Source organism: Nipponia nippon, unplaced genomic scaffold, assembly GCF_047370975.1.
Source record: "Nipponia nippon isolate SJK-2023a ecotype South Korea unplaced genomic scaffold, ASM4737097v1 scaffold_3, whole genome shotgun sequence".
NCBI lineage: Eukaryota > Metazoa > Chordata > Aves > Pelecaniformes > Threskiornithidae > Nipponia > Nipponia nippon.
The window spans coordinates 90342702-90356248 of NW_028262347.1; the positions used below are offsets into that span (position 1 = coordinate 90342702).

Consider the following 13547-nt stretch of genomic DNA (forward strand, 5'->3'; position numbering starts at 1 on the left):
GCTCAGCCTACATTTTATTTAAACCGGGTCCTGGTTCATAATCCTTCTGTGGACACCAGAAATACAAAGACAACCTCTGTGTATGTTTTGGGTCAGAAATGCAACCTGGTCTTCCATAAAGAGTAAATAGGTGGCTAAATTAGAACAAGGCAAAGGTAACAGGTTGTGTAAGAACAGGAATGTTGCCAGAGGAGCAGGTCCTTAATGACAATCAGGACAGCTTTAATAGAGAAGTCAGCAATCGATGGCACACAGACAGCTTTTGAATAGCACCTCGGCAGCGCTGGGATCCGCAGCAACTTCAGAGAAGTCCCTGCTTGCAGCTCCTGCTAAGACACCACCTGGGCTCCCTGACCAACACAAGGTAAGAAGCCTTCCACGGCATTCCAGGCCTTTAAGCTGTGTTCAGCAACAGTCTGGAGCACGAGAGCAGAGCACCTCTACCCTGTGAATTCTCTGCAGCGTATTTAAGAGCAGGGTATCTCCTCCTGCCACAAGCAAGAAAGCAGCAAACTTTCTTGCTCTTGATTCTAGCACTTGAATTGCTCACGTTTTTACCAAAGACGCTCATGTGGAAACACTTTCACAACTATTTATTTTGGCCAAAGTTGTAACGGATACCATATCTTAGCAAGACACAAGGAAACAGAATTCTAAGGACCCTGAAAAAATATTTAGCCAAGCTAGTCCATTTATTGAGCCTCTATCAACTAGGTTTTTATTAACAGGGGAAAAAAAGAAAACACTGAGCAACATACAAAATAAATAGTGAAATTAACATAAAGTTCCCTTTATACGGATAAAGTTTTCTGGGGACAAAGGTTAGAAGAGGTAAAATATATTCTAGTTGGAAGAACGTGCCTCAGGTTTCTTAGAAAAATTTTCCCAGAGAAACAGATTCTCTTAAAAGAAACAATTTTCATACAGCACTACATTTAGAAACTGAACCATATGCTGAAGGATAAAACCGTAAGGGAGAAAAGGTTTATATATATATACAGGACAAACAATACAAAGCGTTAGCTGGACATTCACTTTACATTTAAAGTTTATACCATTAGTGTGGGTGAGCTACTGAACTGGAGAGCTCCGAGTTTCTCACAAAGTTACACTACTGCAGGCTCTAGGTGGATTGCCGAACTGTAGACACCTTAGTTCTATCCATCAGTACGGAAGCTGTCTGACAGCACTGGTTTTGACAGATACCATTTTAATAGCGCACGTTTCCTTCAAGGCAAGTATTTATATGAACGGACACAGTTTTGCTCTTAGCCTCTCCATTCTTGTTGGAAGAAGACCCACCATCTCCTTACTGAGTTCTAGTTCAGTTTCAACAGCACGGACAGCATTTGGGTACTTCTCACAATAGTCTACCAGGAATGTGTAATATTCCAATGATGTCTGCATATTTTCCAGCTGCTTTTTGCTATCCGAAGTAATAAGCTTACCATATAGTCGCGCAATATGAAATTTAGCCACCATTGCAGGGCGAAGAACATCTTCCTCGAGCTCTTCAGGAAACACCTTATCTGGGTTCCTCAGAGAATCTAAGAAGAGTTCATAATATTTGATCGCTAACTGAGCCAGAGAATTAATTTTTTTAATTGTGTGGGAGTCTAGCTCCTCTAACCTGTTACCAATAGCTACCTTTAAATCCATCATCTCATAATAGGTGTCGGCTAGTTCAAACTGAAGCTGCCTACTAATCAACAGATAGTACTGTGGATTCAAGTCTGCATATATAGGCTCCAGCATGTCTATTCTACGTTTGTGCATTTTGCAACGTCTCTCATAGTCTTCTTCAAAGAACGCGAGTACCTTAAACAAAGCACTGTGATCCTGAACAATTTCAATATGATCAGTAACATAACCATCAACCTGAAAGAACTCTTTTGCTTCCCGAACATAGTTCTGACCAACTAGGAAGATTTCTCTGGCTTCTTGAAAATCTAAAGGATATACGCTGCTCACTTTCTCTTCCATGGCTAAAACAGAGTCACATATATCACTCGTCCCAAAAAGGACAGCTTTTTTCCTGCCCTTCTCTTTTTCATCCTCCTCTTTTTTCCTTTGGGCTTTAAGTTCCAGTTGCCTGTCTGGATCCAGTTCTCCTATGTTATCCTGAAATGACAAAGCATACTAATTAAAAATGCACGTGGCTTATGAAGAGTGACTTACACTGAATCATTTTATTTATGAGTTACCTTTGAAATACCAACTAGTTAGCAACAAGACAGAAGAGAAGACACGTTGGCATATTAGACCTTACATTCACAAAATATCACGTAAATAGGTTCTGTAAAAACATAGGACTAAGGCAATTTAGTCTCCCTACCCTGTGCGACAATATAGCCAAAACAATAAATGTAAAGCCCAAAGGCACTGCTTCTGCAAAGCCTTTCAGCGAATGCTGAGTTTTAAACATTCAAATGAATGATTAAATTAACGAAATGAATACTTGAATGAGTCACAGGCTTGAATGAATGAGAACACCAGCACACAAAAAACTGTTGCATATTAAGATGTTCTTACTAGCAGTTAAAGAAGAAGTGATCTGCCAAATCAAGCCACAAGAAAATGCAGCAGGGGAGAGAAATTTGTGAAGCTGCTGTACAAGCAGTGCACTCATCACACCACAGAGCTGATCTCCTATCTGTGCTTATTTCTAAGTGCTGCATTAAAGTCAGAGCATACTATGCAACACCTGCTACATCACAAGCATCTATTGTATTAGGCAATTGTTTATCATTTGCTACCAACTATGAATTGATTTGTGTTACAAGCATCAAAATAGACTTTGTTTTTAAACAATGACAGCTACAGAACAGATTTTTGGTTACCTCAAGTAATTTCCGAGCACTTTGCAGGAGATTCAGGCAATACTTAATCCAGCATCTTGCAATTTCAGCTTTTCTCTGTCGAAGGTCCTGTTGGTCTTGCTCCGTTTCATCTATTGAATAGACAGAAACACATAAAAACCTTAAGAGAAGTCGAGCACTCCAGCAAGAACCTCAAATGTTACATGCAAAGAATACATTACTTGTATTTAATTAATTTTTCCTCATTTTTAGACAGAAACATGTTCTCCATGTTAGTTTATATAACAATTCTGCAAACAGTCATTCTGGTAGAAAACCATATAGATGAACATGGATTTGTCATGCATGAATTCTTCCAAGAAAACAGATCATAATGTATGTTTAAAAAGACCTTTGAGCTTGGAGGTGTTTCACTGGAAAAGATTTTCATGTCTCTTTGTTACAAAAGAAAGAAATTGGGACAATTTGTTTTCTGAGATTCAGCTGCCTGCCCAGTAATTGTTTCGGAAGATGATGAGGGCATTTATATTGCAATGGGCCCCAGACTTGCTACCAAAAAAGGGAAGAAAAGTAGCGGAAACTGCCTTTGCTTAATCTACCTGGTACCAACATAAGATTTATTAGCTCTACAACTTCTGTATTTTTCTCCCCACAGTCTCCCCACTGTTACAAGTAGCAGCACTGCTGATGTCTCAAGATAACGTTTCAGAAACCGAATGCATTTCAAAGAGAACTCATTGCCCAGTCCCTAGGCAGAAGGCAGTGAGCTAGCAGAACAATGAGGGGACACTGGCATTCCTGTTCACCAAATAAAAAGCCAACTTCAGACTCAGACCCACTGTGTTCATTATCTTTCATTAGAGCCAATCAAGTTGTTCTTATTAAGGAAATAAGAACTGTTGCTGATCTAAGAAAAGGCACCTTTACTAAATATCTCTGTGTTTGTTTATATTCCGATTAGCATCATAAAATGAACATGCTTGAGAGCAGCCAATGCTGACTGTGTATTAGTCTTCCTGTAAGCTAGAACTTTCTCCATAATGATCTTCAAGTCTACAGCCCAGCTCTCTGTACAGTGAAAAGGAAGGGAAAATAGGATAAATGTTTACTCCATTGAAACAAAACACAAATATCACTACTCCCGTTTGGTGTAGGAGGAAGTCAAGATAGAAGTTAGTTTACTTGACTAAAAAAATCACACAAGAAATCTATAAAGTACAATTAAAAATAGGACTCTTATCTACCATTTCCAGTCTTGCACCTGAATTTGAAACCATAAGTGACTGCATGCTTCTACACACAGGGGCTACCCCGAGTACTTGCTCACTCTCTACGAGTTAAAGCTCTATTGATTTGAAGCTTTCAGTTGCCCAAGACAGAATGTTAAAGGCTGTGCTGTAGATAAGCAAAGACTAAACCTAAACCAGAGGATTTATGTTGAGTACTGACACTATCATGTAACCACACGTCCTTAAAATTGTGGTCAGTTCTCTGAAAGTTTCTTTTATTGATCTTTGTGCTGAACCACAAAGTTTGTCCTTTGCATCAATACCCAAAACAACAACGAAGGGAGCTACAACTCCAAAAATAGCCGTTAACAAGGCTGCAGCATCCAGCAACAAAAGACAATACAAGTAACTCCTGGATTTGGGGTTTTTAAGAGCTGTAGTTTCCCTCCCTCTTTTAAAACTATTCCCAGGAAGCATCTGGCTTGGTTCATTGAATCATTGCCCTCTGATCACAGAGAAGCAAAGGTAAGCTGCATTTTAAGCACATGTGCAAGGACAAATGGGTGAACAGACATTGCCACAACTGAAATGGATATTGGTTTAAATTTCACTTTTATTCTGGTATGCTTTCTGAAACACCAGCAAGAAGCACTTGAGTTTCTCCTCGCAGGGTTTACTCATAGCCAATCTTAAGCTGTAGAAGCAGCTCTTCCAAAAGATTCTACTTTATTGTTAACTATAGAGATTTTAGAAAATTAACACTGGGATAAGTCTTGTACATACTGCTAGATTTCAATTCTAACATTATGTATCAATGATGCTTAATTCACAGTATTTTATTCAAAACTTTTATATGAACTTACTGTCTTCAGCAGATGGCACCTGTCCAGCTTGACTGAAGATGACACTGGCTGCTGCTAAACAGTGTCGGGACTCCATAAAGCATTGCTGAGAGAAACAGAAACGGCAGCATTTATCACTGGTATAAGCAGCCCAAGCACTGCTCTCAGCTTGGCTAAAGCCCTCGCCTCCAATAGTAAAGATATAGGAGCACAAGGGAAATGGTAGAACTGAGAGGCTCTGGAGCATATTCCCCTGGACACTGGAAGAAAAGACACAATTTTTCCACATCTACTGCTGAATACAGTATTTTCTCACCAGCTGTTTTCTCTCTACCACAGCCACAATAGCAAGCCTTGCTTTTAATATTAGATACACACATTGTGAACATTTTCACTGTTCTGATCTATGCTATTATCACTTCCTTGCGGTAAAGGAAGTGATGTCTTGTGGTAAAGGCTGTATCACGGGGTGTTAGTCGGAATGAGCTGGACGTACGAGTCAACATTGTGAGTCGGATTCCTTTACTCATATTTGGCAATGCATTGCTTAATGATTAGTGCTACCAATGCATCAAAAAGACATGGAAATTACAAGTTACTATTGAAATTAGCATTAGCTGTCTTAGGTATGGCAGAAGTTTTTAAGCATCAGAAAAGAACACCTAAACAGTCTGGAATATAGAAATTCCTAAATAAAACCGAAGCATTTCCTAACATGGTGGATTATTTAGAGTGAACACAGATGTGTGGAAGCCAACAGCTACCATCTTACATGTTTGCTCTACTGTTCACATCGGCTCACACAAGTCTTAAGCACATGCTAAAGTACAAAGGACAATAATTTACAGGAGACATACAACATGCAATACCTCAGTCCTAAGAGGTTTTGTTTTTAAACTCTGGATTGTAAGAGAACAATATGATTATAAGAAACAATTTAAAATTAAGTGATTACTTAAGTTTTCCTTACAAGCATCATGTCACATCACTGCTAAGACTTCATAAACTATAGAGCTTTTCTAATGTCTACACCCCTGCTCAGTCTTCCCACTGACATCACAATGCCACAGGAAAGCAAAGCCACTATATCCTCTTCAGAAAAAACTAACAGATGTTTCATGTCAGAAGACAACTTGTGCTTTTACAGGAGGACGTTTTTAATTCAACACGGTATCCTTCCCCGAACAGCCGTTTAAAGAATTGCCTTTCTTGATAGTTACATTTATGATATAATTACAGCAGAAAAGCGTTTGGTATATTACCTTAGAGAGATAGTACTGTGACAAAGTAGCAGCATTGAGTGCCCATTCTACCGGGTAGTAGCCACAATACTCAAGCTGTCGTTTAAGAGTAGTATGGCAATACTGAGCAGCCTTCTCAATCATCTCCAGGTGTTGGTACACTTGTGCCAGATAATACAGAGTATGTGTATAGGCTTTTTCAAATCTGGAAAAAACAACAGTCTCTTTAGATTTCTTCTTCTTTTTTTTCCCTCCCTCAATACACCTTCATAAATTAAAAAAGTAATAATAATCTAGGTATGCTGTTAGGCACCCACCTTTTCGATCTTTCTTGGTCTGTGAGTTTTTCTTCTTCTGACATGAAGTGTTCACTGGGATCCAGGGGAGGATTTCCATCCTGCAAGAGTACATGATATAGTCAGTAAACTACATTTCTCTTACTTTGTAACATAGTGCTCCCTCTTCTGGCTGCAGACAATTTACCATTTTTTCAATTCCAAATTCAACAAAACTCCATGTAATGCACCTATGCCTAGCTGAATGTCACATCTCTGGAGCAATTCCACAAAACTCAGGAGACTTAGAGGAAGAAAGCCACAATTCCACATGGAATTACAAGGTTTTCAGCTTGTAGAAGACTTCTGCTTACATAGTTTAAAGTAATGCATGCTGTCTGCACCAGAAATACTCAACCTGGATTCTAGAGAACTATAATTGGGTGTCTTTAGCTTGTACAATAACATAATGGTTTTTAAAGCATCAATTTAATACTAAGTACGCCTTCAAGTGTGAAATATTAGTTTGCCCAGCTGCATTAATCAGTAGCAAGAAAACATCCTGCAGGAAGTACTGCAAAGAACATTATGTGCTGCTCTTGCCACTGTGAAATGACTCCCTTTATTCACAAGCTGGTAAGACTATTTACTCAAATATATGAATAAGGCAACAGGCAATGTCTTTGGAGGATGAAGCTGCTAAACCTTGATATAAGGCATGGCGTACACTGAAGTTATTAAGGATATGAACTGCTTCATTTAGAAGTGCTTTTTTGTTTTTTAAACCATGAGTTCTGTCAGAATCCTTATACAGAGCTAGATCTCATGACACATACAAAATAGTTTATTTTCCTTGATCAAGAACAGAAAGTAAGATATTGCTGTGCATATAGAAGTAACTCTGATTTTAAACTCATTTTTGTGCATTCTTTGACATTAGTTTCCAAGATTAATGGCTGAACGGTGATAACTATACATCTTTCAGCAGTGCTCTGTTCAACCTTTCCTTAAAACGACTGTCGATGAAGTTACAGTCAGCATAACTGGCAAACCCAACAGAAGAACATCGCTTATGGCTAAGTTTTATTAGTCTGTACTTATCTAATTTCCTTTGTAATTGTAAGTTCAGATGCCAATTTTAACACACTTCAAATGAAGATGCCTTTCTTAACGGTGGCTTTTTACCATTACACAGCGCATCCTGGAAGATGTTCAACATGTCTGCTAGCAACAGAGCCCGGTTTAGTATGCAATTTTCCTAGCCCTTTCCTAAACCCATTAATATCTTAGTCCAAGAGAAAGTAAGGCAATAAATAAGCAGCAGTCCAGAGAAATACTTTTCGTAAGATAATAGGGACTCAAGCAGGGACAGGAGCAACAGTAGAGAATGCATTAACTTTAAAGGGAAGAAAAAAATACTCACATTTTCATATTTCTTCTCATTAAAAAATCCAGGAAGGATTTGTCTGTTTGCTTTTAATGGAATTTTTTAATTCCTTTTCAAAGATGAAAAAATGGGTCGGAAACAGATACTGACAAATAAAAGTCTGGTTAACCTACCAGGGAGGTATAAATTTTTATATGACCGTTTAATCTTTAGGGTTTTCTGTTTATACCTCATTAGTTTTTAAAGTTGTGAATTTATAACCCTCCATCTTGTTTTCTTTAGAGATAAAAAGGCTTACAACCTTACAAAGGCTCCCAAACCTTCCAACAAGATTTGCAGTATATTCTGGCAAGACTAGAGCTGACACTCCTGCAAAGAAAGCAACTGAAATGACACACTAAGCTAGATCCTTGTCTCCTTCCTGTATCTACAGATTTATCACCTGATGTCAAGCCTTATGCCTTTAATCATCCTGAGGAAGAGCTCTGCAACTCTCCTCTTCCAGGTGGACTTCATTAGCCCAAGCTCCTGCCCATAAAGTTTAGCACCCTCAGATTTTCACTGTACTGCACTAAACAACCAAACAGCTTTCCTCATAACAAATGTTGTTACAATAACTAATTATGTTTTGAAAATAATTTAAAAATAGATGTGAACTCAAAGCATTCAGGAGAGGAAAGTAAAAGAATCTTTTAACTCTACCAAAATAATTTTTTTGTTGCAATTGCCTTGGTTGTGCTCTAGTTGCTTTAGGGGAGGAAGAAAACCAACCCCACCCAATTCGTAAGTTAACAAGACCCAGTTAGTACAGAACTAAATCCGCCAGTTCAGGAAAATGCCTCAATCACCAATAGTTTACCAAAGATTCCCAGACAGGAAGGCTTCCTGATGGCCCAAAAATTGGGAACGTTAAGAAAAGTATATTCATATTTTTATAATTTCTGAATGATGACTGTTGACACGGTTGTACAAATCCTAAAGATCAAACACCACTGCAAGGAACTCAAGTCCTCTTTATAAACCATAAAGCAGCTAGACGAGCTCCCTCATCCCCTGCTTTTTTAATTCTTTGCAGATTATGTCAAATGCAGTTCAGTCTGTTCAGAGAAACACGACAGAAGCCCAATAAAGTTACCACAGAAACACTCTTTTGGTGTAGTTGCTTTTTTAAAAAAAAAAAAAAAAAAAGTCTTTAGACATAGATACATTTGACCTTATATAATGCCCTGAAATATAAGCAGCAAATCAAAAATGTTGGGGAAAAAAAAATGTGACAAGTGATCTGATGTGGGCTTATTGACAGTCATGCATATATACCCTTGCCAGGCAGCAAAGCCCCAGGACGAATATTCACTAGCCACTACCCAACAACAAACGCAGATAACTAACAAAAACTAACCCTTTCAGAAAAGCCCACAGTAAAAACATGAAGCGTTTGGCAGCATTGTTTAATCCACTGAAACATATGGTAGTACTGGTACAATTCCATAATCACTGCAGCAAGTGCCAGAATCTTTTAGAGGCAATGCAGAAGCCAACAGTATCATGCTTTGCTGGGTATAAATATCTAAGCTGAACATCAGGAATTAATTAGAGAGAGGGTCTGTAGAGAGATTACTATCTCTAGTTGTACCAACCGATCCAGAGGGCGGAAAATAAACACACAAGCTTTTCAGCACAAGTGGGGCTTTTTTTTTTCCCCCCCGGATCCACTACCTCTCCTATCACTGTAGACCAGCATGGCTAGAAAGGTGGTAATACAGCAGGAAGTAACTGATAAAAACTAACCCACTCTAGAATTTCCACAAGAATAATCTGCGCTATACACCAAGTTAATGTAAAATCTGAACTGCAATTTCATTAAACTTAGTTCTGTCCAACCTTTATAGCTGTCCTGAGACACAGATACTGCTCCTTTAAGGCCACAAATGTTTTTAGCTCACTCTCAAACTGTCCCTGATGCAAGTCAGTGTAGGAGCTTTGCAAAGAGCTCAAAAATAGCACAAGGGAGTCTTTGTTGATACACAGCAGAATCCACAGCTCAAAAGGTTGTTTAATATGCATGACAGGTTTAGCTGTTTATGAGATTGTCCTCTTGGATGTGGAACCAAACTACTTGCCTCTCCGCAATATTGTGCGGTCAAACCATGCAAATATTACAGTTTTGTTTCCTTTTCCCACTGAAAGCAGTGGATTGACATTTCACAGCATTTCCAAGATAAAATTAAGAACAGTCTTAATTAAAAGCCAAATTCTACCTGGCTTCAACTTTGGATTATCAATTCAAAGAGCTTTCAAAAAGGACCATTATTTTTGAGCAAAATTATTTTCCTGAATTAGTCCATTTTGAAATTAGCAAGGGATCCTCTAGTTTGCCTCTTCCTATGCTAGCAGTACGAATCATATCACTTTTCAGAAGTATCACAGCAGCCAGCATAAACCTCAGAAACTCAAATTCCACCCTATGTTACTAAAACTATGGGTGGCATGTCAAAGTAAGACCTGCCACAATATTAATAAACACAGTACCTCTTTCATGTATTGATTATACAAGGCTTCTGCAGATTCCAAGTAAGTTTGCGCAGTTTTAATTTCGTCCCTTTCAGACCACAGGATACCTAGATTGTTCTAGAAGTAAAAGGAAAAACAAAATAGTTATTTTCCCATTATGCTCCATTTACATTGCACGTTTTCTCCAAACAGTTTATCAGTCTTCAACCTTATATATATATATATATATGTATATATGTTCTAATACAATGGATTTCAAAAAGCAAAAATTGTGCCCACCCGTTTTTTTGAAAGTTGCTCAAAAAAGGAAGGTTCTCACACAGCGGCAAATACATACAAAAGTCACCTAACAAACTGCAGTTTTTTGTGTTTACTCTGCTAAATTAGGACTGGTATGTTCAAATAACAAGCTGTTTCCACACAGTATGTTCTGCATCTGATTCATGCAGCTTTTATATCATATACAAATAGCATAAAAAGAGCCAAGGAATTATAAATTTGTCATCATAACTCTATAGAAAAATTTAACAGGAAAAAGATATGCTAGGAACGAATGCCCGTATATTTTCAACAATGAAAAGAAATGAAAAGAACTGTTAAGATACAAAAGCTATGGATTACTGCCTTCAAATTTAAATTACATCAGCGTACATAGTAACTTGTTACTGCATCTGTGAACCCATCTTTTACAAAAAAGTACCTCTAATTTTATTAATAAAGATGAAGGCATTAATAACAATCCATGTCTGATGTGCTAATTTAATTTCTAGGCAGTGTTCTTACAAAATCCAACAGGGCTAAAAAAAAAAAAAATAAACCAACCTTAAAAGGAGTTAGAATGTGTAGTTGTGTGCCAGCCCTGTGTCCTTTTCAATTTAATTTATTTTATTATTTTTAAAAGAAAGCACCACATAGCATGATGTTTATGAACAGAAATACTTTGCCCATGGCCATGCAGTGGAACAGACCAAATTTAATTAGACAGAAACTGTCATACACATCCTTATGCAAAAGCTCAGAAATTAGAAGTAGGGCTACAGAAACAGGCCTAGCAAGAAAATGGAATGCTCCTTCTTTCAAAATAGAAGCCAGTGCCATGACAACTTACTCTACACAACCTAGAACATGACCGATGGAGAAGTACAGCCACTGTTGACAATCACTGGTTTTATATCAGAATTTTTTTAATTAAATAGTCAAGTCTTTTACAGCCCTGAGGACAGAAAGCTGAGGGTATGCTCACTTATCATCACTGCTCTCAGCTGCATGCCTGATGGTAATAGACTTGTCTTGTGTTGGATCACAGCACTTCACACGCGTAACTTCACACGCGTAACACGGAAACTTCATCCTGCCGTTTCCTAAAGGCCCCAAAACAGGAAAAGCCATGCAAAGGACAGCATTTGTCCCATAGAGAAAAGTACTGCTTTCCAACACATCAGTTCAAAAGCGCAGTGGAATCCCTGGCCCTCAGCCACAAAAGCAACAGCTCCCCAGCAACACACATTGGGAAGACGTTATCTTATTTTGACTGGCTTCTCAAGCCATCTCCAATCTTATAATGGGTAACAGATTTGTAGCGATGTACCCAAACCGTCACACTGAAGGACAATGAGCAGATGTAACCTCATGAATTAACTCAGTTAATTTAACCATTGTAAGACAAGTCATTGTTTAACTAGCGCCTTTCCACATGAACACACAATTCCTTGACAGTTCTGCAAGGAAGTACTACGGAGCCTTTTCTAATTGGAGCAGCCATTTTTGACAGAGACATCTAAATAACTGCTCTATTTAATTTAAAGTCTAGAGATAGATATATAACCATACATCAGCTGCCATGATAGAGAGGTTGAGCAAAGACCCAGCCCTTTTGTGAATCTTCATATGACAAGTACTAACTTTGTTAACAATATTACTTTCTTCAGTATAAGGAGGTGGATATTATTACTTCTAGCCCTACAAAACCATACCTACTCATCTGGAATAAAATATAATAGATTGAGAGATAACAGGCAAGGCTGAAAAGCAAACAAGTGACAACTTTTGAGAACAATTTACCTTTTCAGGATAATGCATAAATAAAAGCACCCCCCAACTTTACTTTCACAACAGGTAACAATTAAGGAATCACAAATAAGTTCTGGACATACTGAGGTCTAATTCATTTATTCTTATTATTTATTCTAAATGGGCTAATTTATTCTTGCTCAGTTCTTACAAGTTCTGTCTCAGTCTATCCTGAAGAGTACGCTGCTTTGTCAACATCCAGTTTCTATTAAGAGAACACAGTTAGATGCTCTGCATGCCTAAAGGCATCAGCAGCAAGCTTAAAAGAGAGCATCCCTCCACAGCCCTCACCTGTGAATTATTTCTTCGAGCACGAAATAAACGCCAGCAGCCCTTACGTTTATTACTATCAAACAAGCTGTAGCAACGAGGGGATCGAAGTGCCAGGAATCCCCCTGACGCCCTTCCCAGCCCGTTGCAGAGCCCAGGTAGCACGGCCCGCAGACACAGCACCCCCGCCTCCGCCTGACCCCAGCCAGACACCCCCCTGCCTCCCAGAACCCCTCAGAGCCTCCGGCCGCAGGCTGCCGGGGCAGCGCGCACCTCGCGGCCCCGCACCGCAGACACCCCCTTCGGCCTGCGCAGCCCCGGCCCACCTGGGCCTGTATGTAGAGGGAGACGCAGTCCGGGGAGAGGCGGTGGGGCTCCAGGAGCTGCGTGCAGCGCTGCAGGTGCTCCTCGCCGGCCGACAGCTCCTCGGTGTCGGTGTGGTTGACGCCCAGCTCGTACTCCAGCACGGCCCGCCGCACGGCCACCAGCCGCGCCTCGCCGCCCTCCTCGGCGGCGCTCAGCAGCTGCTTCACCTCCTGGAGCAGCGCCCGGGCGCTGTACTTGGAGCGGTAGGGCTCGGTCTCCGGGTCCTTGCGCGACTCCACGGCCGAGAGCGTCCGGGCGGTGCGGAACTTCTCGCACACCGCGGCCCACCCGCTGCCCGCCGCCGCCGCCGCCGCCATCTTCCCTCCGCCGGCCGCCCAGCGTCACGCGCGCCGCCTTCTGACGCGCCGCCGGCCAACCGCCGCCGTGCGGCGGGGGCTGCCCCGCCCCCTCCTCCCGCCCCGCCGCCATGGCGACCGCGGCGGCGCCCCCTTCCCGCCACCGCCCCCCGCTCCCCCCTCCCGCCGCTTCACGTGCTGAGCGTTTTCCCCCACAGCCTCCGTGACGGGGGTTGAGGGC

At 40.4% G+C, this 13547-nt stretch overlaps 1 protein-coding gene across 1 annotated transcript; it reads right to left on the bottom strand.

Moving 5' to 3' along the window:
* Positions 1-572: 572 nt before the first annotated feature.
* KIFBP (kinesin family binding protein) lies at positions 573-13366 on the bottom strand. Its single transcript, XM_009466064.2, has 7 exons — positions 12971-13366; positions 10323-10421; positions 6449-6528; positions 6153-6336; positions 4912-4996; positions 2841-2950; positions 573-2121 (listed from the first exon to the last, which is right to left on the bottom strand). Exons 1-7 carry the CDS (start codon positions 13325-13327, stop codon positions 1243-1245), a joined length of 1794 nt encoding a protein of 597 aa, XP_009464339.2. The 5' UTR covers positions 13328-13366; the 3' UTR covers positions 573-1242.
* Between the last annotated feature and the right edge of the window lie 181 nt (positions 13367-13547).

What these genes read in the sequence shown, in the direction of transcription:
- KIFBP (XM_009466064.2), bottom strand. Translation starts at nt 13,327, where the DNA reads ATGGCGGCGGCGGCGGCGGCGGGCAGCGGGTGGGCCGCGGTGTGCGAG. An exon ending in GACCAAGAAAGATCGAAAAG is followed by an intron (nt 6,337 to 6,448) that starts GTGGGTGCCTAA and finishes TGTTTTTTCCAG; the next exon opens with ATTTGAAAAAGCCTATACAC. An exon ending in GTGCTCGGAAATTACTTGAG is followed by an intron (nt 2,122 to 2,840) that starts GTAACCAAAAAT and finishes TTGTCATTTCAG; the next exon opens with GATAACATAGGAGAACTGGA.